The sequence below is a fragment of the Salvelinus namaycush genome, chromosome 12 (assembly GCF_016432855.1).
Source record: "Salvelinus namaycush isolate Seneca chromosome 12, SaNama_1.0, whole genome shotgun sequence".
NCBI classification, from domain to species: Eukaryota; Metazoa; Chordata; class Actinopteri; order Salmoniformes; family Salmonidae; genus Salvelinus; species Salvelinus namaycush.
The window spans coordinates 24,649,524-24,676,102 of record NC_052318.1 but is presented as its reverse complement, the minus strand read 5'-3'; the positions used below and the strand labels follow the sequence as shown (position 1 = coordinate 24,676,102).

The 26,579-nt window shown below is 40.5% G+C and overlaps 1 protein-coding gene across 1 annotated transcript in view; it reads left to right on the top strand.

The window, feature by feature from the left end:
* The first annotated feature begins 1,571 nt into the window (after positions 1–1,571).
* Positions 1,572–26,579, top strand: part of LOC120057447 (homeobox protein cut-like 1) — a 266,738-nt gene continuing 241,730 nt past the window's right edge. The window contains exon 1 of the mRNA XM_039006064.1: positions 1,572–1,634. Within this exon, the coding sequence (XP_038861992.1) occupies positions 1,572–1,634 (63 nt within the window). The remainder of the gene's footprint in view (positions 1,635–26,579) is intronic.

Genomic DNA, 26,579 nt, shown 5'->3' with positions numbered 1-26,579 from the left:
AGTCTGTGACTACGGAAAATATATATATATAAAAAGATAACACTACATTCAGGCCTGCTGTATTAAGGCAAATAAATAATGATGTCAATAGTATGTGTGCAGGAGTGAACAATACTTGGCTTTATAATCACTGTGATTACATGATTATTTTTTATTTGGGACTTTAAAATAATTAAAACTGACATCCAGCAATATTCAAGTTCTTAAATGTGTTAAAAGTTTACATGAGTTACTTGACCTTAATATATACATTTTCTCTATTATAAACAAAAACACCAAAGTTGTGATTAAATTCTTTAAGTTTACTTTAGGCTATTTTAGATCTGTAAAATCTGAGAAAAGGTGTTGGTGAATAGTTTGTAAAGTCAAAAGAAGGAAACTTTACAATCGAAAATAGCATAATGTATATAGCACAACATTGAAACCTATAGATTCAAGCAGGTTGCTCGTATTCCTATTTCAGACCTACAGGGGCGCTGTTATCCCAAATTCAAGTTCAAATTCAAGCACACATTGCTGAGACGGCTGAAGTATTAATAAACATTAGTCCATGAACATATAGTAATGCTTTTACAATGCAAACTATACATTGCAATTACTACATTTATTTTAAAAAGTTCAAGTAAAACATTCTGTGCAGGAATTAATTTACAATAAAATAGGTCTAACCTCCTATCAGTGTTATTTTTAAAACCCTTACAGAGCTTTATCATGATTAATTGGATTCCTTTCTAATATCAAGTTTAACAACCTCAATATAACGAGATCAAACTATAGAGGCCTAATTAAAATGTATTTGATCAGACACTGTTTCCTCTTTTATCAACAAATATCCCCACTATAAAACTACCAATCAATTGATTGGTGGTGGCTTGTTCAAGTAAGACCACTTCAATAGGGCGTTTGTTTATACGTTTTAATTTACAAAGGGCGTTCATACGTTTTAATTTGTTTGTTTTAATTTGTTTCACTTGAAAGAGAACTGACGGTTCACAAAATAATTGTTTGACTTAAAAGATGGCTGCCACAAAGAACTAGTAACATGACTAGTGTAAAAACGAACTATTATAGAATGATCATCTTAATCCAACAATCATTAAATGCATTTGAGCATTGATGAATAAATTGCACAAAGAAATGACAGAAACATCAGAAACAATAGCCTAAATGTAAAACACGAGGAACTACATTTGGCAATCAGTTTCTAATGTATAGTAAGCAATATGAAATAGCAATATTGGCAATAACAGGTCGAAAAACGAATAAGCAGTCCAAAATGCACACTCGACAACAAATCTTACTGCATCGTTCACGATCTACGTGGAAGATCCATCCCGTATTTTAGCTGTTAAAGAAATTGCCAACTCCCATTCAATAATTCTATTCCGTGGCCCTATTCAATATTACAGGTTCCTGTTCAATAACTCCATTCCGCGCACATGTTCAATAAGCGATGGCCCTGTTCAATTGCTCCGCTCCGTGTTTTGCGCGCGCTCCCCCTCCTTTCTACTGAACTCCAGCCCCTCGCGCTCTCTCTATCAGCCTCTCACTCAGTCTCAATATGTCTCAAGATGGCGGCCAATGCGGGATCGATGTTTCAATATTGGAAGCGCTTAGATTTACAGCAGCTGCAGGTCAGCCTTTTTCCTTCAAGTTTCTCTGCTTTCTTGAAGCCTTATGTGTGGAAACCCGTTGTCGAGTTGTGGCTTCGCTCTTGAGCCCCTCTTTGCCGGTGTTTGTGGCCGCTTTTGGAGCTCTCTTCTCCCATTGATTAAAGCGGCTCTCTCGTTGATCGGAAATTGATCCTCTTTGTTCAATTCCCATCGATCAGACATCATGGCCGAGGGGAAGCGGTCACTATGGCAATTCGGGGACCGAAAGCGATTCAATACTCATGGAAGACTATTCTAGTGCAAAACTGGCAATTTAACACTTTTGAGAGGATGTATTTGATGTTCTTGATGCGTTTTGTTTGAATAATTTTGTTAAAGAAAATAAGTGCGTTTGTTGTCTAGAGCTCTCGCGGGTGGCGCTGTGGTGCTGAAACGAGTTTGGTGCAGAAGAGTTAGGTGACTTATTTATGTTATCTTAAATGTTTTACACGGGGAAATATTGCTTTTGAAGAAGAAATATACGAAATGCTTTGACACTATGCTATTCATAATAGCTGTTTATAGTTAATATATTCGAGAAAAGTCTCTTGCGAAGGCTCTTGCCCAGTGTGACCTCTTTATTTAGGGAAGTGTTGTGTAGACTAATAGCTATTTTAATAACATGAAAACAGTTAGCCAATGTCTAGTTTCCGCATAGTTTGTCGTGGTAGTGTTCATCTGTTGAAAAATAAGTGTTATAGATAGGAAGTCCAGTGAAATTGTGATTTCTACTCTTTATGCGTAGCCATAGGCAATCCTGTAGACATGGATTTGCTTACCCAAATTCAAATGTGCGTGTTTTTAATCTGAAATAGTTTAGCCTACCATTGAGGTAATAACCAAGTTGTATGCTTTATTTCGTTTGAATTGTGCGCTCAATAGATTTTAAACGAGTGCACGAGCCACTTTTGCTTTCATGATTTGCTATGTTTATCTGTTTTACAGTTGTTTTGCTTTCATGATTTGCTATGTTTATCTGTTTTTACAATCGAAAGTCATATATCGACATAGGCTGCAGTTTAAATTAAGCACGTAGCCTACACAAACTTCATACATCGCTTCTTTAAATTGATTTCAACAGGTTCAAGTTATCTAAGACTGAATTTGAATTGATCCTTGAATAATCGACAGGAGCAACTTGAGAGTGGTTTTTGCATATTGGGCAAATGTAATTGGTTTAATGTTTGAAATAGCCTAATCTCTAAATATGTTATTCCAAATGAAAATTGCTTGGTGGGTGCGAATGACAATCAATAGTCTCATGGAATTTAGGTGTTATTGGACGAATCATAATGAATGTGATTCGATAACGTTTGCAAATATATTCGTTTTCATGAAGGATACTCAATGTGTATGTCACATTTAAACAAACCCCTACTACCAATCACAACATACTTATTTATGTAGGTAGTATAGATAAACATTTGAAATCAATAGCCTATTGGGTTACTTTTATTTTTTGTATTCTTTCTGATTTCTAAATGTCAATGAACCTAGTAGCTTACTAAAAGCCAATTCAACTCCAATTTCGTGGATTTGTCGTCTTTTCATGCATTTTACATATGAAAGTAATGTTTTTCAAATGGGGGTCGTAATATCGATATAGGTGGCCCCTAGGCTACTATCAAAGGAATGCGTTTGAAATGTACACGTCACTCTGAGTCTCACAGGTTTTGCATATCATGTCAGGAGGGGGAATGGGACAATGCGTGCATTTTTCAATGGACAATATTTCCATCCCAAGATTAATTCAATTATAAAAAAATGTGCCGGAAATGTTATTCTTATTCATCCCTATGCCATTTATTCTCGACCATTGTTTTCCTTGCCACCGAGTGTCCGCCATAGCCAAGCTCTGCGGCGGCCAGGGAACAGGTTGATCTCACACTCAATCACAGGAATGTGTTTCCTCAGCTACTGTGCCCGGTGCGACATTTGCCATCGCCTTTTGAAATAATTGTATTTGTTTGAAAAGAAAATATGGGTGTATTTGACTGCTATGCTCCTATACTGTTCTTTCCCCATCGGAATTTGTTCTCGCTGTTTTGGATTCAACTGATTCATGGATTTTTGGGAGGAATATTTTCACGTAGCCTAAGCTATTGTGCCTTTCTCGCAAAAAATATTTTTCCGTCTGATTTAAAACAAAGAAATGTAGAACATGTTGACGCTTTTATGACTGGTTTATGATTCTCACGCGAGGTGCGCTTTTGGCGCCCAGAATATAATGCCTGATATTGTACCCACAGTAACCCCTCTGATAATTGATAGAAGCACATTGTGCTGTTTGCCTTATTAATCCATAGGCAGCAGTGTTATTGTGTGGTTAAAGCGTTGTGCATTGCATTTTGTCTAACAATAGTCAACATTGATTACATTTAATTTGGTTATTGTTAAGTTCATATGACTTTGCCTCCGCTGTTATCTAAATATAATGCAATTTTGTAATAGGCCTACTTTATTTGCATTTGTTGGAAGGTCATAACCCGGATAAATTGAATTCTGAAACGAAATATATTCTCAAGTTCAGCTATAATGACATGTGTCTAATGTTTATAGCTTAAGTAATACATATTTTGGCACAGATATCTTGCATTATTTAGGCTATTGTGTTATACTCTCTCACACAGAATGTTTTGGGGGGGTATTTTGTATTTGTTTACAAAGAGTGAACCATTAATCTAGTCAGAAACATTAACTACTATTATCAATCATTCTAAACAAAAGGCTTAGTCATCTGGTTGCTACACACCCCCCACACACACGCACGCACACACTGAGTGTAAATTGAGTCTTGAAAGCCATACATAGTTCTCAAAAAGTATGCATAAAGAAAGGTTGTGTTAAGAGCCCCGCAATAATCATGGTAAGACCCATCTGATGATATTAGTCATGACAGCTGAAGAGGAACTAGGCAAAGTCCTGTCTGGAGGATCAGACCAGATAGCAGGGAGTACACTGAAGATTCCACCTCCATTATTGATGACTACTTATTTACTTTGCTGCGGTATTGCCACCGGTGAGTCTTTCTGACAGGATATGCTCAGGCGCTGCTATATGGCCTTTTCATCACAAGCCGCCACAGACTCTTTTAATTGGACTCACAGAATAAAGAGTCACTAGTGATACATGTACATGTTACAAGTGATAAACCAGTACATTGTTTCTGTTTTCTGGCCTTTTCATATTGCTGCATTCCACATTGGAAAGACATTAAGCTTCAAGACAAACCTTAAATGGCTCGGCAGAAATAGGATTTCTGTATCGGGGCCACTATCCCAAACAAGGGAACTACTGCTTTCCACTACGGGATTACCTGGGAAGTGCATCAGATAATGTGAATCCAAGATGTTGTGGTAAACCCAATGGGAATTTTCTTTTTTTACCACCAGACATTCTAAAGTGGCTTATTTCCAACTGGAACTATAGGCCTATGTCTGAAGCTTGTCAGAGTGTTGCAGGCATTGAATGAGTTACAAGGATATGAATGTTTTTTCACAAGCTGTTCAGGTACTTTCATGCAATCCTGTCGGAAAGACTACCTACTGCACCATTTTTTTTGGCTCAATGCTTAACTCAGCCCAGGTGGAACCAATGCATTGACAAATGCTTCTCCCACTTCACTATCATTATACCTCCTGTTTCATGTCCTGGATATTATGTCATTCATCAAATAAACAGGGAAACTAGGATATAGGATGCTCACACTACAGATAGTGCATGTGCAAAGATCAGAGTTAGGGGCTAAGGATTTGAAGGAAATTACCACACACACAAACTACCCCTACAAGTCTCTCAGATTAAAATATTGTGTAAAATAATGTTTCCCTGCTCATCTCAGACAGACAGCCCACAGGAGCTTGCATCTCTGCTGTCGGCCCTTTGATGAAGCTCGGAATAAAAGGGTTTCTTGTCGGGGCATTTTTTGGGACATGTTCTCTACGCTGCTTACAGTAGGCAGCTCAGTGTAAAACTTTGAAACGGCACCATTACGGGGCTGCCTTTGTAGTTGAAAGGGCGCCCACAGTTTTGTATTCAGGCCCTCGCTCTCCTGATTTTAAGTTTGATTTGGCTGTTTACATTCCGTGTGGCCCAAAAGCTGCCTGTCTCACCATGTGCCAATCACATTTCTCATGTGAGCCCTCAGACAGGGCCACTTCAGAAGACTCGCTCTCCTTAGTGTCTGATTGTCAGTCTGATCTTCATAAGCCACTTTGTTCATAACCCTCCCATGTATTGACACATGGTAATATTATGATCATTTCATGGCTTTTATCTGCCAAATGTCGCAGATCTGTTTTTGATCTAGTGCTTTATAAAAATGATCCATCTGAGACACGAGTCGTAAAATCTGTAATTATAGCGTGTTTGTATTTCCACTGAACATTGTTTTCAACTTAAATTTCTGCTATAATATGAACATTTTCTATTATTAGTTTCCCAGAATTAGTTCAGTTTTCAAACTATTAAGGCAGACTGTAAGGTCTTTATGTTGAATGAGCTGTATTATGTACACTGACTATAAAAAACATTTAGAACACCTGCTCTTTCCATGACATACTGACCAGTTGAAAGCTATGATCCCTTATTGATGTCACCTGTTAAATTCACTACAATCAGTGTAGATGAAGGGGAGGAGACAGGTTAAATAACGATTTTTAAGCCTTGGGACATGGATTGTGTATGTGTGCCATTCAGAGGGTGAATGTACAAGAGCATATATTTAAGTGCCTTTGAAAGGAGTATGGTATTAGGTGCCAGGGACACCGGTTTGTGTCAAGAACTGCAATGCTGCTGTGTTTTTCACGCTCAACAGTTTCCCATGTGTATCAAGAATGGTCCACTACCCAAAGGACATCCAGCCAACTTCACACAACTGTGGGAAGCATTGGAGTCAATATGGGCCAGCATCCCTGTGGAATGCTTTTGACACCTTGTAGAGTCCATGCCCAGATGAATTGAGGCTGTTCCGTGGGAAAAAGGGGTGCAACTCTATATTAGGAAGGTGTTCCTAATGTTTTGTACACTCAGTGTATATTTTATATTCCAGACTCTGACATTGCTCATTCTGAAATGTCTTGATTTCTTTCATTTTATTTTGGGGAATTTGTGTGTATTGTTCAGTATTATGCCACTGTTGGAGCTAGAAAAATAAGCATTTCGCTGCACCTGCGATAACATCTGCAAAATGTGAGTACGCGGCCAATACAATTGGTAGCAAACTGATTGGTCGGCTGTTAAAGCCAGCAAAGCATTAGGTGTTCCTAATGTTTGGTATACTCAGTATATTGGTATATTGGATATTGGGCCTACATTTAAATTATATGGAGAGCATGGTTGGAGTGTCTGGTTTACATTTGCAGTAGCTAGCAAAGTGTTTGTTTCTGTACAGAGATGTTTGCTTGAGAGAAGAAGCTTATCTGGTACAGTACTCTTGCCCTTAGACCAGCCTCTGAGCTTATTTTTCTTAGACGTCCATTACCAAATAGGTTCTCAGCCGTTTCAAAGGGTCCCTTGGCGTAGGGCGGCACCTCCGCATACCACCTGTGTTGATTCCGCATACTTGTAAGGTGTCCAACTGCAGGTAAAATGCTGTTCTCAGAGGCATTCGGGCCTGTGTGTGGTCCTGCATTTTACACGTCAACATATGGAGATTAGTGAAGGAAGCAATGTCGCCCATGACCGCGCCATGGAGATTTGAGCTCCCCCGCGCCCTTAACATGTGCCGGCCTGCCGTTGGCTGTATGCATATCAGTTTGATATTTATGATGTAGCAGACACAGGCTGGGCTTTGGCTCCCCTGTGTTATTTTTAACCCTCTGTTGTCACAGACTTGCCACAGACATGGGTGTGTCTTTTCGAGTTATGCTCCACGAGAAGAATTTGATGGAAGGATTATTTTCACTGAGCTCTTCAACAGACCAGACTATTGACCTACGTATTCATTTAAAGATCAATTTTATTTGTCACATGCTTCGTAAACAACAGGTGTAGACTAACAGTGAAATTCTTACTTACGGTCCTTTCCCAACAATGTAGAGAGAAAAAAATGGAGAAATAAAAGAAAAGTAATAATAAATATACAATGAGTAACGATAAACAGAAGCAGCGTAAGTGATAAGTCAAAAAAGTTAATGCAAATAGGGTCAATGCAGATAGTCCGGGTAGCTATTTGGTTAACTATTTAACTAACTATTTAGCAGTCTTATGGCTTAGGGGTAGAAGCTGTTCAGGGTCCTGTTGGTTCTAGACTTGGTCTATCGGTATCGCTTGCCGTGCGGTAGCAGAGAAAACAGTCTATGACTTGGTTGGCTGGAGTCTTTTTGATAATTTTTACTGGGCAGCTTGCGGCTGGGTTTCTCTTTGTAATCTGTGATAGTTTACAAGCCCTGCTACATCCGACGAGCTTCAAAGCCGGCGTAGTGGGATTCGATCTTAGTCCTGTATTGACGCATTGCCTGTTTGATGGCTGGTCGGAGGTCGTAGCGGGATTTCTTATAAGCGTCCGGATTAGTGTGCCGCTCCTTGAAAGCAGCAGTTCTAGCCTTTAGCTCCTTGCAAATATTGCCTGTAATCCATGGCTTCTGGTTGGGATATGTACGTATGGTTACTGTGGGGACGATGTCATCGAAGCACTTATTAATGAATTTGTTACTGATATGGTAAAGTCCTCAATGCCATCTGATGAATCCCAGAATGTATTCCAGTCTGTGTTAGCGAAACCGTCCTGTAGTTTAGCGTTCGCTTCATCGGACCGCTTTTGTATTGACTGTGTCACGGGTACTTCCTCTGAGTTTTGCTTGTAAGCAGGAATCAGGAGGATAGAGTTAATGGAGGGCGAGGGAGAGCATTGTATTCGTTTCTGTGTGTGGAGTAAATTATATTATAAAGTCATATTAGAGATTGCACACCAGCTGTTGTTAAGAAAGAGATACACACCTACCCCCTTGAGCTTACCCGAGGCTGCCAATTAATAGAAAAAACAGGTAGATGTACATTGAGTGTACAAAACATTAAGGACACCTTAATAATATTGAGTTTGTCGTGGCATGGACTCTACAAGGTGTCGAAAGCGTTCCAATGTTGACTGCAATGCTTCCCACAGATGTGTCAAGTTGGCTGGATGTCCTTTGGGTGGTGGACAGTTCTTGATACACACGGGAAACTGTTGAGCGTGAAAAAAACAGCAGTGTTGCAGTTCTACCATACCACGTTCAAAGGCACTTACATCTATTGTCTTGCCCATTCACCCTCTGAATGGCACATATACACAATCCATGTCTCAATTGTCTCAAATCTTAAAAATCCTTCTTTAACCTGTCTCCTCCCCTTAATCTACACTGATTTTGAAGTGAATTTAACAAGTGACATCAATAAGGGATCATAGCATTCACCTGGTCAGTCTGTTATGGAAAGAGCAGGTGTTCATAATGTTTTCTACACTCAGTGTATATTGTCCATTCCGTTGTTCAGCCATGACTCAGAGAAACATCGGCTATTACAGTTCTTCAGTTCCCGTTGATAGGATAGTCTCGAACAGAACTCGTCACGTTTGTTCTCCAGTGATTGTACGTTCGCCAATAGAACGGAGGGTAGAGACTGTTTATTTACTCGCCAGGGTGCCAACACGTCGGCCTCTCTTACACTCTTCCTTTTCTGAGTCTTGAGGATTAAAGCCTGGTCTGGGGTGAGCAGTATGTCCTGCGCCGCAGACTCGTTGAAGTATAAATCTTAATCCAAATTGAGGTTAGTGATTGATCGCTGTTCTGATGTCCAGAAGCTCTTTTTCAGTCATAGCAAACAATGGCATAAACATTATGTAAAAAAAATTGTTAAGATCTGCGGAAAACACCCCACAAATAGCAGAATTGATCAGGATCCTGTAAAACGACAGCTATCCATTGCAGTGCTATTACATACAAAAAGGTGCATGCAAGAAAGATCCACTGTTAAGTTTCTATGAAGTTATTAAATCTAAGTCAAAGTGAGAGCTGTATGCTCTCTGGTCTCTCAGATCACATGTTTGTACAGCAGGATTTTAGATACACAGGCACCTGATTATGAATCATCCATGCTAAAACAGACAAGTTCCTGACTAGTTCTGCCACATGTCAGTGAAAAAGCTGGAGCCTGCACTCAGGACTAAATTTAGAAAACTCCTTAATACAGAAATTAAAGGAGAACTGTGCCTCAGTGCTCTGCTATCCCCCATCGATTCCCCAGTCAGATCCACGCCACTTCAAACTCCAACAAGCTTGTAAACAAGACACAAAACAAGAAAGACATTTGCATGTCCCCCTTCCAAATTTAGCCCAAGCGTCTTTGCCTTTTTCCCTGGGAGTTCGTAATTGCAATGGAAAGCTTGATATTCATGCGTTTTCACATAGCATTTGGGACCCGCAGTATTTTGTGGACCACATTCTTTGAAGCAACAATCTTCAGTCCCTATCAGTCTGTCATAGTGTGAGCTGTGCAGAATGCTGGAACCCCTTGTCTCACTGAACAGTTAAATGCTGTAAGACGTACACAGCGTAACTTCTGTCCACTATCTTTTTATCCCTCTGTGTGAAATAAGACTAGTCAGACATACTTGTAAAAGCTCAGACGGAATCCATCGTCTGTGGTAATTTTTATGATGCAGAGAATTAAAAAAAAATTCGAAAGAAATTTGAACTGCAACTGGATTATCAAATCATTACAAATGTACTTGCCTGGCCATAGTTTTTGTTCTGTAGCGAGCTGTGCTCGGCAATCAGTGGTTTATCTCCACTGTCAGACAAATAGGTCCAGACAGAGTAATCACAAGGGGCTCTTTCCTGACTAGAGATGCAATGTGAGCAATCAAGAAACTCTTCAGACTAACTTTTAACTGAATTAACTGAATCAGTTTGCAGTTAGGAGTGTGTGTCTTAAATTGGGATGCTACACTACTCAATGAATTAATGTTTAATTCCAAAGTGTTTAAAAAGATGTTGATTACAGTACAGTGTTCTTTAATGGTGCAAATGGCTAGATGAGCTCTGTGGCTCTGGGAATGAGGAGAGGGGTCAGGCCCAGAGCCAGTTCACACTATCCTCTACATTACCTCACTATGTCTTCCCCATCCCTCGCTCCACTGTATCTCTCTCTCTCTCGCTCTCTCTCACTCTCTCTCGCTCTCTCTCGCGCTCTCTCTCTCTCTGGTTTCATGGGGGCCCCCTTTGCCTCACACAGTTTTATAGAAACCCTGACGCCAAGTACATAATTTGCCTGGAATGTGCTGTCCATTTCAGCCGGGAAGGGTGGGTGGGTTAGATGGAGGGATCCAGGGAATTGGCCCCTCCTCACTCGCTTCCCTCTGCCCACTGGCTCTAACGTAAAGGCTACGCTGCAGAGCATGCCCACGCACTGTGACTGCATCCTGCCTCCATTCACTATTCAGTCTAACTTTTTCATTTACTATGGACTTTTGTTTGACACGTTTTTTCCCCAGCTTCACAAACTATTGTCTGGCAGCCACAGTCTCTCTTTTACTGTTTGAGAACTGGCAGAAAAATAGATCAATACTGAGAGTAAGTGGAGGAACATTATCACGGGAAGTAGTGGAGCTTGAATAAAGCATTTTAAGCTGCTTGTTGACATGTGTATCCATTATGAGTCTCGCATACAGGCACATCACGGAAGAGACACTTGTGTGTAAAGGCTTGAAGACAAACTCATACAGTTTGCCCCATTTGATAATTTTTATCTAGTCTACTCAGCGGAATTTCAGATTGTGGATAGTGTTTGTTTCATTGTGTTCACCCTGAATGTGAGTGTGTACTCCAGGGGCTGAGCTATGATGTCTGTGCGATGCTACAGCTAGCAGACTTCTATCACCAAGGCCATGTTGTCCCCATTTAACGCAGGTACATTTAGGCCTAGACTATACAAGAATGACGTGAGTCCGCAAATGCTTTGACAACCTCTTGTATTATATCACACCATGAAAGAGATGTTTCTATCGCCAGGGTTAAACATATTCCACAGTAAAACTTCTGAGGAGATGTTAATATCGACCTTTTGACAGGTCTTTTTGTTTCCAGTTTAGACGGCTTTGAAGCGACAGCACTTCAAGACCAGGATATGATATAAGTCCCTTTCTGATCTGTTCCCATATTAGCATTTTTTGCTACAATCTGATCCACTGAATTCACACGCAGAGAGAAAATAAAAAGGACGACTGAGACTTTGGCTCGCTCACTCTCTGGTCAAGATTGTAAATGTAAGGCAACGTAAAATGGCTTGTAAGAGAGTCTGAAAAGCATCAATGCCTAAATTTGAAACAGTAAGCATACAGTGAAAACAAGGGGGGGTCGTCGCTGTGAAAGGAAGTGAAAAAAAGTAGAGCAGCAATTTATCTGCTTCTGTGCAGAAACATCTGGAAACAGTTTGGAGAAAATGAGGGAATCTGAAGTACTTGGGAATTAAGAGCTATGGGAAAGAAATCGTCCCCCCCTCTTTTCCAGAGCGAGATAGGACAGGAGGTTGCAATCTGGCTTTGCAGGTCGTTGATGATAAAACGGGTAGCCTACTTCAATGTGAGATATTCTTCCTCTTTGAAAACAAGGTCATTTTCAGACCTGTGTCATTCTGTCGGACACAATTGCATTTCTATCATATTTTTACTCTGAAATAAGCAACTTAAAGATAAGTAGACAACTGTGTAAATCACTGTAGGCTTATTTGTGCCATTTCCATTTCTGTTCTCACTATATAACATGGTGACCTATTTATTTACTCAGGGATTTGTTGCAGTCATTATGCAACCATTCTTATTGTACTTAGGCAAAGTGTAACTGTTGCTATAATGTAAACATTTATTTGCTCACAGGAAACTTGCTGGTTGAACAGACATGCTTTTATTGCCCTCTATGGTCAACTGTACAGCATTCGTACCTGCTCCTTGGCCATGTTGTAACACGTCACTTCCTGCTGAACGCGGAATGAGGAAGAGCTCAGTTTTGTTGTTTTGAAAGTGTATTGGAAAGTTCTTAGTAGCTAACTTTTTAGTTTGGGTCTCGCGACACAGTTAGCATCAGTTGCTGGGAATGCTAGTCTCTTTCCAGTGATCCTGCCGACCAAGGACGGGTCTGAGGAGCTATTTGGCATTGCAGCTAGCTAGCTGCATCAAATCAAATCAAATTAGATTTGTCACATGCGTCGAATACGACAGTGAAATGCTTACTTACAAGCCCTTAACCTTTCTGGACTACCCATCCCGGATCCGGGATAATTGTCATCAGCAACGCTGAATAGCATAGTACAGCGCCACAGTCAAATAATATTACTAGAAAATATTCATATTCATGAAATCACAAGTGCAATATTGCAAAACACAGCTTAGCCTTTTGTTAATCCACCTGTCATCTCAGATTTTGAAATTATGCTTTACAGCGAAAGCAATACAAGCGTTTGTGTCAGTTTATCGATCGCTCGACAAAACATTAGGTACACTTAGCATCAGGTAACTTGGTCACGAAAATCAGAAAAGCAATCAAATTAATCGTTTACCTTTTGATGATCTTCGGATGTTTTCACTCACGAGACTCCCAGTTAGACAACAAATGTTCCTTTTGTTCCATAAATATATTTTTTATATCCAAATACCTCCGTTCGTTTGGTGCCCAGGAATCCACCGGAAAGAGCGGTCACGACAACGCAGACAAAAATTCCAAATTATATCCATAATGTCCACAGAAACATGTCAAACGTTTTTTATAATCAATCCTCAGGGTGTTTTTCAAATATCTATTCGATAATATATCAACCGGGACTGTTGGTTTTTCACTAGGACCGGGAGTAACAATGGCCGCCTTTCTCTGTTGCGCACAACTCACTCTGAGAGCCCCCACCTATCCACTTACGCAATGTGGTCGTTCACGCTCATTTTTCAAAATAAAAGCCTACTAGAAGCCTACTATGTCTAAAGGCTGTTGACACCTTAGGGAAACCATAGAAAAAGGAATATGTTTGATATCCCTTTAAATGGGTAATAGGAATGCATAAGAACAGAGAGGTTTCAAAAACAGAGGCACCTCCTGATTGGATTTTCCTCAGGTTTTAGCCTGCAATATCAGTTCTGTTTAACTCAGACAAAATTTTGACAATTTTGGAAACTTTAGAGTGTTTTCTATCCTAATCCTAATTATATGCATATTCTAGTTTCGGGGGCTGAGAAATAGGCAGTTTCAAATGGGTATGTTTTTTAGCCAAAAACGAAAATACTGCCCCCTAGCCTTAACCAACAATGAGGTTTTAAGAAGGGAAAAAAGTGTTAATGTACTTATTAAATATACTGAAGAATAAAAAAGAACAACAATTGAAAAATAACAAATAATTAAGGAGCAACAAAAAAATCCCAGTAGCGTGGCTATATACAGGAGGTAGCGGTACACAGTCAATGTGCGGGGGCACCGGTTAGTCGAGGTAATTGTGGTAATATGTACATGTAGGTAGAGGTAAAGTGACTATGCATGGTTAATAAACAGAGATTAGCAGCATCGTAAAAATGGGGGTGGGGGGGGCAATGCAAATAGTCCAGGTAGCCATTTGATTAGCTGTTCAGGAGTCTTATGGCTTGGGGGTAGAAGCTGTTAAGAAGCCTTTGGATCTAGACTTGGCTCTCCGGTACTGCTTGTAATTTTTTGGCCCTTCCTCTGACACTGCCTGGTATAGAGGTCCTGGATGGCAGGAAGCTTGGCCCCAGTGATGTACTGGGCCGTACACACTACCCTCTGTAGTGCCTTGCGGTCGGAGGCCGAGCAGTTGCCATACCAGGCGGTGATGCAACCAGTCAGGATGCTCTCAATGGTGCAGCTGTATACATTTTTGAGCATCTGAGAACACATGCCAAATGGGTCTCCTGAGGTGGAATAGGCATTGTCGTGCCCTCTTCACGACTGTCTTGGTGTGTTTGGACCATAATAATTCATTGGTGATGTGGACACCAAGGAACTTGAAACTCTCAACCTGCTCCGTTACAGCCCCGTTGATGAGAATGGGGGCGTGCTCTGTCCTTCTTTTCCTGTAGTCCACAATCATCTCCTTTGTCTTGCTCACATTTAGGGAGAGGTTATTATCCTGGCACTGCACTGCCAGGTCTCTGACCATCTCCCTATAGGCTGTCTCATCGTTGTCGGTGATCAGGCCTACCACTGTTGTGTCGTCAGCAAACCTAATGATGGTGTTGGAGTTGTGCTTGGCCATGCAGTCATTGGTGAACATGGAGTACAAGAGGGGACTGAGCACCCCCGTGTTGAGGATCAGCGTGGCATATTTTTTGTTACCTGCTAGCATATCAAGCTAGCAGGGTTTTCTTGAGGGCTTGAACGCAGCCCGCGACACAGTTAGCCATTGTGGCTGGGACCGCGGATTGTCCCGGGTTTGTGGCTGTCTAGATCCCTGGTGTTTGTTATTTTCAATCTTCCCTGTGACCTGCCCTGTCTGGAACTGCAAGGAGTAACAGCGTAACCTACGATGCTAGCTACCATGACAAAGACCAAAGCCGGTGGGAGTACCGTTGAGGACAGTGGTGCCTCTCTATCACATGTGAAGGATATTTTTAAATTAACAAAAAGAGTTCTACATGCAGTTGTTACAACAACAAGAAAAAAAATGTTGTCCAAATACTGGTAGATTCAACTAATAAAATAATGGACGACCTGACCAGAGAGGTCCAGGACCTGAAGAACAGTTTGCAGTTTTCCAGGGTAAGCTCAATAAGTTGAAACAGGAGAACGGCAAGATGACAGCAATCTGTAAGTCATTGAGAGAGGACATCAGTTCTGTATGTGAATCTATGATTACAATGACGGATAAATCTCGAGGGACAATCAAGGCGGAACAACATGGTTGTGGACAGATTTGCAGAATCTCCACATGAGACATTTACATTTAAGTCATTTAGCAGACGCTCTTATCCAGAGCGACTTGAGACCTGGACGGAGTCTGAGGACAAAGTGAGGGAAATTATCAGAGAAATTGAAGATGGACCACAGGAAGATTGAGGTGGAGTGTGCCCACAGGACTGGAAAACCCACCTCCAGCCCAGGTGACAGGCCCAGGCCGATAGTGGTCAAGTTCCTGAGGTTCAAGGACAAGGTAGCTGTTCTGGGAAGAGCCAAGAACTTGAGAGGAACGCATATCTTCCTCAACGAGGACTTTCCTGAAGCTATGCACCAGAAGAGGAAAGAACTAATCCCAGCCATGAAAGCTGCCAGAGAGAGGTCATTGCTTACATCCACTATGACAGGCTCATTGTCCACCCTCCCTCCCAGTAGCCTGGAAGGCCTAAGAGCCAAGCCTATGGGTTCATAGCTTCAACCCTGCAGCACACACACCAATTGATTAATGGACTGCTGAATGTATATTTTTTATCTTGCTTTGTTTGCTCTTTTCAGTATTAGGTCTATCTCTGATAAGCTACCCAGGAAAGGGCTGAAAATAGCCCATATTAATATTTGTAGCCTTAGAAATAAGGTTCATGAAATCAATAACTTGCTAACATCAGATAACAACATTAATATTAGCCATTTCTGAGACTCACTTAGATAATTAATTTGATACAGCAGTAGCAATACAGGGATATAACATCTATTGAATAGACAGAAATGCTTATGAGGAAGGTGTTGCTGTTTATATTCAGAGCCATATCCCTGTAATGCTTAGAGAAGATTTTATGTCAAGTGTTATAAAAGTGTTGTGGTTGCAAGTTCACTTGGCACATCTAAAGCCTGTATCCGTACCCATTGGATGCAGTGATCACAATATAGTGGCTCTATCCAGGAAAACCGAAGTCCCAACAGCTTGGCCTAAAATAGTGTATAAGAGATCATACAAAATATTTTGCTGTGACTCTTATGTGGATGATGTTAAAAGTATTTGTTGGTCTGAAATTGCTTCTTACAATTATTGATAAACATACACCCGTTAAGAAACTGGCTGTTAGAACTGTTCAGGCTCCATGGATTGATTGACGAATTGAAAAACTGTATGGTTGAAAGAGATGGGGCAAAAGGAGTGGCTAATAAGTCTGGCTGCACATCTGACTGGCTGACTTACGGGAAATTGAGAAATTATGTGACTAAACTCAACAAAAAGAAGAAGAAACTGTATTATGAAGCCAAAATCAATGATATAAAGAAGGAGGTAAAAACCTTTGGAGTACTTTAAATGAAATTATGGGCAGAAAGACAGGTTCAACTCCATCTTTCATCGAATCAGATGGCTTATGCAATTTTTTAAAGATTACTTTATTGGCAAAGTGGGCAAACTTAGGCAGGAAATGTCAACAACAAACAGTGAGCCATCGTATTCATGCATAAAAAAAACAATAATGATTGAAAAGCATTACAATTTGTACATTTTGTGTAGTTAGTGTGGGAGAGGTGGAAAATTTATTGTTATCGATCAATAATGACAAACCTGGCATTGACAACTTAGATGGAAAGCTGCTGAGGATGGTAGCTGACTATAGCCATTCCTATCTGTCACATTTTTTTTTATCTGAGCCTAGAGGAAAGTCTTTGTTCTCAGGCCTGAAGGGAAGCCAAACTAATTGCGCTACCCAAGAGTGGTAAAGCGGCCTTTACTGGTTCTAATAGTAGACCTATAAGCTTGCTGCCAGCTCTTAGCAAACTGTTGAAAAAAATTGTATGACCAAATACAATATTATTTCTCTGTAAACAAATTAGTAACATACTTTCAGCATGCTTCTAGAGAAGGGCACTCAACATGTACTGCACTTACACAAATGACTGATGATTGGTTGAAAGAAATTGATAATAAGAAGATTGTGGGAGCTGTACTGTTAGATTTCAGTGCAGCCTTTGATATTATTGACCATAACCTGTTGTTATGGTCAATATGTTATGTGTTATGGCTTTTCAACCTCAGCTCTGAATCCACAATATGGCAATCTATCTAATAGAACTCAATGGGTTTTCTTTAATGGAAGCTTCTCTAATGTCAAACATGTAAAGTGTGGTGTACCGCAGGCCAGCTCTCTAGGCCCTCTACTCTTTGCTATTTTTACCAATGACCTGCCAATGGAATTAAACAAAGCATGTGTGTCCATGTATGCTAATGATTCAACCATATACACATCAGCAACCACAGCTAATGAATTCACTGAAACCCTTAACAAAGAGTTGCAGTCTGTTTTGGAATGGGTGGCCAGTAATAAACTGGTCCTGAACATCTCTAAAACTAAGAGCATTGTATTTGGTACAAATCATTTGCTAAGCTCTAGACCTCAGCTGAATCTGGCAATGAATGGTGTGGCTGTTGAACAAGTTGAGACTAAATTACTGTCATGGTCAAAACGTATAGATTCAATGGTTGTAAAGATGGGGCGAGGTCTGTCCATAATAAAGAGATGCTCTGCTTTTTTAATACCACACTCCAAAAAGCAAATTCTGCAGGCTCTAGTTTTGTCTAATCTTGATTATTGTCCAGTCGTGTAGTCCTGGGCTGCAAGGAAAGACATAGTTAAGCTGCAGCTGGCCCAGAACAGAGCGGCACATCTTGCTCTTCATTGTAATCAGAGGACTGATATAAATACTATGCATGCCAGTCTCTCTTGGCTAAGAGTTGAGTGTGCATCACTTCTTATTTTTAAAAGAAACATGATTGTTTGCATAGTAAACTTACACACAGCTCTGACACACACACACTTACCCCACCAGACATGCCACCATGGGTCTTTTCACAGTCCACAAATCCAGAACAAATTCAAGTAAGCGTACAATATTATATAGAGACATTATTGCATGGAACTCCATTCCATGTCATATTGCTCAAATAAACAGCAATCTGGTTGGGAAAAAAACAGATAAAGCAACACAGCACACCTCTCCCCTATTTGACCAAGTTAGTTTGTGTTTATGTATTGATATGTAGGCTACTTGTGCCTTTTTAAAAATGTTTTTATTTAGTTTTGTCCTTGAGCTGTTCTTGTCTATTAATGTTCTGTATTATGTCATGTTTCATGTTTTGTGTTGACCCCAGGAAGAGTAGCTGCTGCTTTTGGGGATCCTAATAAAGTACCAAATACCAAATAGCAAAGCCTCCAGTAGACGGCCTGCTCAGTAAACCTAGCTTTACCACAGAAATTTAGAGCAGATAATTTCAAGAAGCACAAACACAGATCAAAGCCAGCTACGAAGCCAGTAACTTTGCCGCTCATGAAACTAATGAGCTGCAACATTCTGAATTTCACATCGCTTTCTCATCTTGTCCAATAACCCTGTGCCTCCATGGATAAGTGATCTTGTCAGTGGCCAAAATGCAGTCTTAAAGGATCCCACCACTTTATAACCCCCCCCAAAAAATGTCAACGTTTATTTTATACGCAAGTACACCGATTTGCAGGCGTTATCGCAGATGCAGCGAAATGCTTATGTTTCTAGCTCCAACATTGCAGTATTATCTAGAAACAATACAATAACCACAACATATTTTTTAACAAGAAAATGAGCAATCAGAACGTGCAGTGGTTAAACTGACACAAAAACACACCATAGCATACTACAGGTTGTGGAGGGACCTACCATTTTGGGGGTGAGAATGACTGTGAGAACATCACTCTACTCCAAAATGAATGAAAATAAAATTATGCTGACATATAAAATATAATTTTGCCCTCCGGAAATTAGCCCAATAACATATTGGACCATATTATCAGGCAGGTGTGTTACTTAGCAATAATCATTAGCACCTGATGTAGCCCACCGGATGCAGCATAGTGGCTATAAATAAATAGGCTGAGGGTTGCCCATCTGCATTTACCCCATTGGAGTAATCATTGTGGCTCCCGAGTGGCGCAGCGGTCTAAGGCGCTGCATCTCAGTGCAAGAGGCGTCACTACAGTCCCTGGTTTCTATCCAAGCTGTATCACATCCGGCCGTGATTGGGAGTCCCATAGGGCGGTGCACAATTGACCCAGGGTTCGATTTGAGATGTCAGCTACCCTTGTATAACTAAATAGCTAGCTACTAGCTAGTTAAATTTCTCTCACAATTATAAAGCCAACAAAATGTTAACAAAAACAAAATATTATTAACCTAAAAGATTAGCTGTGTTAACCCAGTTGCTAGCTTATCCAGGTTTAGTGATACATAGTACTGTCTATCTATGGGAACAACTTTGCAAGCAACATTGCTAAATTGATTTTAAATCACATAAAATGTATCTCATAAAATGTCACTTGTAATGCTTATCTCCTGTAGCCTAATTGTCGTCCTTATATTCATACTGAACCTAAATTACAAGGGTCATATTTGCACTAATCTATTTTATGTCAGCAATTAAAAGGCATGTACAACATCTGGTATATGGTTTGCCTCATATACATTGTCTACTGGTATCATTTTAAATTGAGAACATATTGCTTAACATGTAAACAATGTGTGAGTTTAGCTAATCTCTGCTTCAGATGACAGATGCCCATAATGCCAGTAATGCCTTCATACTGTAGGCCTATGGCTGCATTGGCTTTGCATGCAATATGATAAGCTGCAAAATGTAGTCACATTGTTTTTTAACATTGTTAAAATGTGTTTACTTACTTGAATAGGTTCTCCCACTGCCTAAGTTTTTTGGGGTCCTTACAAAAACAAAGAAATGGGCAATCTTAAAAATAAATTGGTGGTAGCAAAGCGCAGCCATGTGGATGAATGGAGACAAGATAAACAGTATGTTTGTCACCAGAGTGGTTTCGAATGTGTTGTGACGTTTGACTTTACCAGCGTAATCCACTTTCAATTTCAATAAATCGCAAACTGTCGGCCACACTTGATAACTTGAAAACTAGCACTTGACAGTAGCATAGGCAACAACAACCCGGACGGAAAACAGTGACACACATAACATACAGCATGTAGAGGGAGTGTTCTTAAAATGTAACATCCAATCAAAAGACTACTAGTGCTGAGCGATTTTAACCGAAATGTTGGTCTTTTTTTATTTATTTGTTTATTTATTTATTTACAACTAATTGACTGATGTCGGTCAAGTGTATTTGAATTCCATTGCGCTACAGTTTCTCTGGAGATAAATCTGATCATATGCCCGAACTGTGAGATGTAGTAGGGAGTTGTAGTTTTCAATTGGCCAATGTTCTACATAGTTTAGCGCAGAAAACGTGATAATTAAGTACAATGACCATAATCCGCGACTAAACTTGTCAGGTCTGTGTTTCTTTTACACCTCATATGAGAGAAGAATGCACGATCAAGAGGGGATACATAGAAGTTTTCTTTGTGACGTATCTACCTGAAAATACATGATCTAAGTGATTGATAGTTGGTATTCAGCTGTAATAAAAGTATGTCTTATTTACTTTTAAGAACTACTAAAATAGTGATTTTGTCAGACAGCATTGGCAGCAGCTCTATAGAGATGATGACTTGGAATGAAATTATAAAGTCATCAAATGTAATATACACAACAACTGAAATATTTAATTAAAGTAATGTGAATAACTGATGGTTAATAAGTGATCAGCTGTCCCTACCATCATGGGACTTTTATTAATAGTTGTATTCTGTTTTGCAGTATTCAACCCACATAATGCATAGTGCAAAAAATCATGATGTTTTTATGATCTAACCGAAACCGAACCGACCTCAAAAAGCACTAATTAGGGATGGGCATGAGTACTCGAACTGACGTCAAAACTGGATCTTTAACCAGAGATCAATTATTTTTCAAATACTGTAAAACTTTTTGGTCTAAACGCCAATAAAACGTATCTAACTGATGGGATACACAAGCCACATTCCTTGCCAAATGACAAGTTTCATCACAAACTGGTTGACTGAAGTAGGGAAATATGTGTTCCAACAATGAGCGTCAGTTTTGGAATAATTGCGTACATTTGGAATAATGTACGCAATTACATTGCCTACTCACCAAACAGATGTCCTGGCCATAATTCATCCCCATGCATTGATTAATGTGGAATTTTTCATCCATTTAGAAAATTCCAAGGCACAGGCAGAATAAACTAAATCAAACATCTGTATATCAAAGAAGAAGATTTTTGGTTTGTCTTTCAACTTGCCAAATTGAGCCCCATTTCAAATGATCACTCTTTAACTGTTCCAGATGTGAGATGCGAATCACTTTACACTATTTTGTTATTTTATTCTGTTATATTACATCCAGTTTTTACTATAAAATAGGTGTCTTGACTGTGAGAAGGGCTCGGGAAATAAGAGCATCTTGTCTGCTAAATGAACAAAACAAGGCTATGCCATTGCACAGCCATAGGCTTCTACAAACAAGCTCCACTGCTGAGGTTACTACCTTTTTTGAAGACTGTGTTCCACGATATAATATAACCAGTTGATATTACAGTTTCAATAAATGAATCTTAAATGGCACTTGTTCTTTTTATTGACTGAATATATGGCAATTTAGCAATTAGGATCTGTAATGGTTATAAAAAATGTGGCATTGTTGCTCACTGTTGGCATATAGATAAATGCGCAATATTTTTTTCCAGTGCCTTGTTCTAAAAATAGCTTCTTTTTTTTCATTCGAGTACTCTAAAGAAAATCATGCCAGTACTCAAAGAGTCAAAAAAGGTCAAATGCCCATCCCTATCACTAATCTCTCAGCACCTAGAGACTACTAAACAGTCAATAGACATTAAATTATAAAATTACACAAAAACTATGTAGGACATCACTAAATACCCAAATGTTAAAAGTGGCGGAGTTGCCCTTTAACACAGTAATATTATTATGCTGCTTAAAGTCGGAGTCATTGGTGTTTTCCCCCCAGTTTAGGTAATGGTCAGATTATATACACACAGCTACTGCCTGAATTTCGATACAATTTAAAGAACCTGTTGTCTTTTATTGATCTACAAATGTCTGCACACTTGTTACACTTTTTCCTTTTATTTCTTGTACAAATCAATCACCATAAAGTGGAATTAGAATTTCAAAGAACTTCATCCACAGCTACGCTTCACTGACTAATGCTCTCCAAAAACCTCTTTGCCTCCAGGTATGTTTCTTGAGAGAATATTTCTCAATATGTGGGTTGAGTTTTTGCAGGGTTGACCATATTGATTTTTTTGGTGGTGCGTTGCAGTAACCCCAGGCCCTCCCCCACGTGGGGCTGTAAATGTTTTAGGAGCAGGCTGACTCTTTTGGGGTGAGTATTTCACTCACATGCCATGTTTAATCAGAGGGGGGCAGCTCAGGGGGCCATTAAAGCACACTCCATTTAGGCTCAGAAACTGCCCTCTCAGCTCCCACGGAGGAATGATTGAAAAGTCTGACTATCCCGTCAGAACACAGCAGATAGCAAATGTGCACGCAATTATAACACCAGAGCACGTTCTCGGCAGCCAACCGCAGAGACTGTCAGGAAACGCCAGGCGGTGGAAAGTTCAGATGGGCGACTTGTGAATAAATAGGCAAGATGTAGCCAACCTTATTCCATCCATTGTTTTATCCATGGGATGTTGTTCATGTGTTTTGTTGGTGCATGTGTCCTCTCTGTGTGTGCCGGTCTCTGGATTTTTATTTAAGAGGATAGGCAGGCAACCAGGGAGGAGGACCCATGTTCTGTTCTTGCTTCCACTCAGCTCTGGTGTCCACATTAGCCATGAATCAAGGTTGCGTCAGGTTACACAAAATGTCAACTGCCTGGGAGTACAACCGGCTCTCTTTTTCTCTGGCTGGCAGGGTTACCTCACTCTGATTGCCAAGTTAGACAGTGCCTGAGCAGCCCCTGTCTCTGTATCAGTCAGCCTTCTAAATATAATACAGCACAGAATGTTTTGTTCAGCACAACGATTCTGTGTTTAGTTTCTCATTACGTAGGGCTGCATTGGAAATAGATAATCTGTCGAACCTGTATAATCTTCTGTCACATTATACTCCATGACCTCGATATTATGACCGTGAGACAAGGCTGTTAATCACAAGCAGTGAAAAGATAAGCCATCACAGTTACGTTTACCAATGAGTAGATATCATACCTACATATTTTCGGCCTAATTCTTTATAAAGATTTAACTATTGTACGCATACAGTGTTCCAAGTTCAGACTAATGCCCAGAGACTGATATCATTATTGCTTCTCCCAGACTTGTACCCTTGAATAATGCAGTCAGTTACCTGAAGAGGGATGAACATAGGCTACTCAATGATGAGGGGGAAAAGAGAAGTGCCTGAACAACCACATCAATCATTTCTTAAACTTTAGAAAAGTGCTCTATTATGCCACACAATTTAATTGAATGGATGCCTCTCCCATGGCCCTGTCCACATCCATAAGTATAGTTCAGTATCTTCCTTGATCTTGATTTTTGTAGTCAGAAAATATGTTAGTAGTCTGAAATTGTAAGTGAATTTTCAGTAGTTTTCAGCATTCTGAATATGGACAAAATTCTTCAATGTTCCATTCAGCACCTGCCAGCCCGCCAGTATCAGTTGCCATTTGAATATGGCAGACTAGCTGTAGGCTAGCTGTCAATAAGATTCACCCATGTTAACTTCAGTTGATTTTGTCAGGCTGACAGATTGGACATTACATTTGGAAGTGCAGAGAGTGCTGTGGTGTGCTATTCAGTATAGTTGACTGCCCCAGTGCTGTGTCCCTGACCGCCTCCTTTCTCCCCTCCTCTCTTCCCTCCCTCTGCTGTTCCCTGCCCCCAGCCTGAACTGCCACCGATGTCCAGCTATAACATTATACATTTTTCTCCTCCCTGCTTCATGAATTATTAACCTGCCTGAATTGATGAGCGTCCTGTGATGGAGTGCTGGCATGTCTATACTGAATGTGTTACATGACAGGCTCACTGACATGCACCTTTACTGTCTATGCTACAGATACAGGGGCCTTTTGTTATATACTTTTTCTCATATAGTAGCCTACTAGCCTACACCAATGCTGATCACTACAAGGAAGCAGCACATATCTTTCTGATGGGCCGCCCCCAGGTGGTAAGGGTAGGCAACAACACGTCTCCTACGCTGTTCTTCAACACTGGGGCCCCTCAGGCATGTGTGCTTAGTCCCCTCCTGTACTCCCTGTTCACCCACGACATCGTGGCCAAACATGACTCCAACACCATCATTAAGTTTGCTGACAACAATGAGATGACGTCAGAGGAGGTCAGAGACCTGGCAGTGTGGTGCCAGGACAATAACCTCTCCCTCAATGTGAGCAAGACAACGGAGCTGATCGTGGACCACAGGAAAAGGCGGGCCGAACAGGCCCCTATTAACATTGACGGGGCTGTAGTGGAACGGGCCGAGAGTTTCAAGTTCCTTGGTGTCCACATCACCAACAAACTATCATGGTCCAAACACACCAAGACAGTCGTGAAGAGGGCACGACAACACCCTTTCCTCCTCAGGAGACTGAAAAGATTTGGCATGGGTCCTCAGATCCTCAAAAAGTTCTACAGCTGCACCAACAAGAGCATCCTGACCAGTTGCATCACCGCCTGGTATGGTAACTGCTCAGCATCTGACCGTAAGGCGCTACAGAGGGTAGAGCGTACGGCCCAGTACATCACTGGGGCCAAGCTTCCTGCCATTCAGGACCTATATAATAGACAGTGTCAGAGGAAAGCCCAATATCTTTTCAAGCGGTACCGGAGCACCTAGGACCAAAAGGCTCCTTAACAGCTTCTACCCCCAAGCCATAAGACTGCTGAACAATTAATCAAATTGCCACCTGGACTATTTACATGGACCCCTCCATTTGTTTTTACATTGCTGCTACTCGCTGTTTATTATATATGCATAGTTACTTTACCACTACCTACATGTACAAATTACCTCGACTAACCTGTACCCCCGAACATTGACTCGGTACCGGAACCCCCTGTATATAGCCTCGTTATTGTTATTTTGTGTTCGTTTTTTCTTATTTTTTACTTTAGTTTATTTGCTAAATATTTTCTTAACTCTTCCTTGAACTGCACTGTTGGTTTAGGGCTTGTAAGTAAGTATTTCACAGTAAGGTCTACACATGTTGTATTTGGTGCAGGTGACAAATAAAGTTTGTCTTGATATCATGACTGTGATGGATGGTCATACTATCCATATGGTCTGGCTACCGGTATGTCATTTTTGCCTTTTTTACTCAATCAAATAAGTTAAGTAAAATGCACAACCTTAACTGATTGGATCATTTTATAGACTTGGTCATAAATGTGTTGGAAGTGAAGCTAGTTCCCAATGACGTAGCCTAGTTGAACATTTCTCCTTTGGTGAAGTGAAACAGTGTTGTTTATCCCTCAGAGTTGATTTATCAGCACAACTGTACGCTCTCACACAGATGCTCACGTCTTGTCTGACGCACTTTCTGAGGTAATGCAATTTATGTACTGTCAGCAACCCAGACTGTCAAAGTGAGAGATTGTTTAAGCTCTCACTTTAGAAGCGCATTAATGGCCCACATTAATGGCCCATTTTACAGTTGATTGGCCATTCTACAGTTAATGGAAGTGGATTTTGTGCTTGAAAGTACAGCTGATTTGAATTCTAATAGACTGTCCTGTTGTGCCACTGATGAGTTATCATCTGCTGATGTGGCTCATGGTGTTTTTTTCTGTTTCGTATCAACTCGTAGACCTTACCCATGGCTGAGAGTTCAACGCATCCTTAGCGGTAACCTGAGAGCGGAGGATAAAGGGGATTTAGCCTGGTTTCTGCTTGTCACTAAGACAAACTAGGATAAAACTGATCCAAATGGGGGCTGAGAAATTAGAAGTGTGTGTGTGTGTGTGTGTGTGTGTGTGTGTGTGTGTGTGTGTGTGTGTGTGTGTGTGTGTGTGTGTGTGTGTGTGTGTGTGTGTGTGTGTGTGTGTGTGTGTGTGTGTGTGTGTGTGTGTGTGTGTGTGTGTGTGTGTGGAGAAAATTCTATTTCCATTTT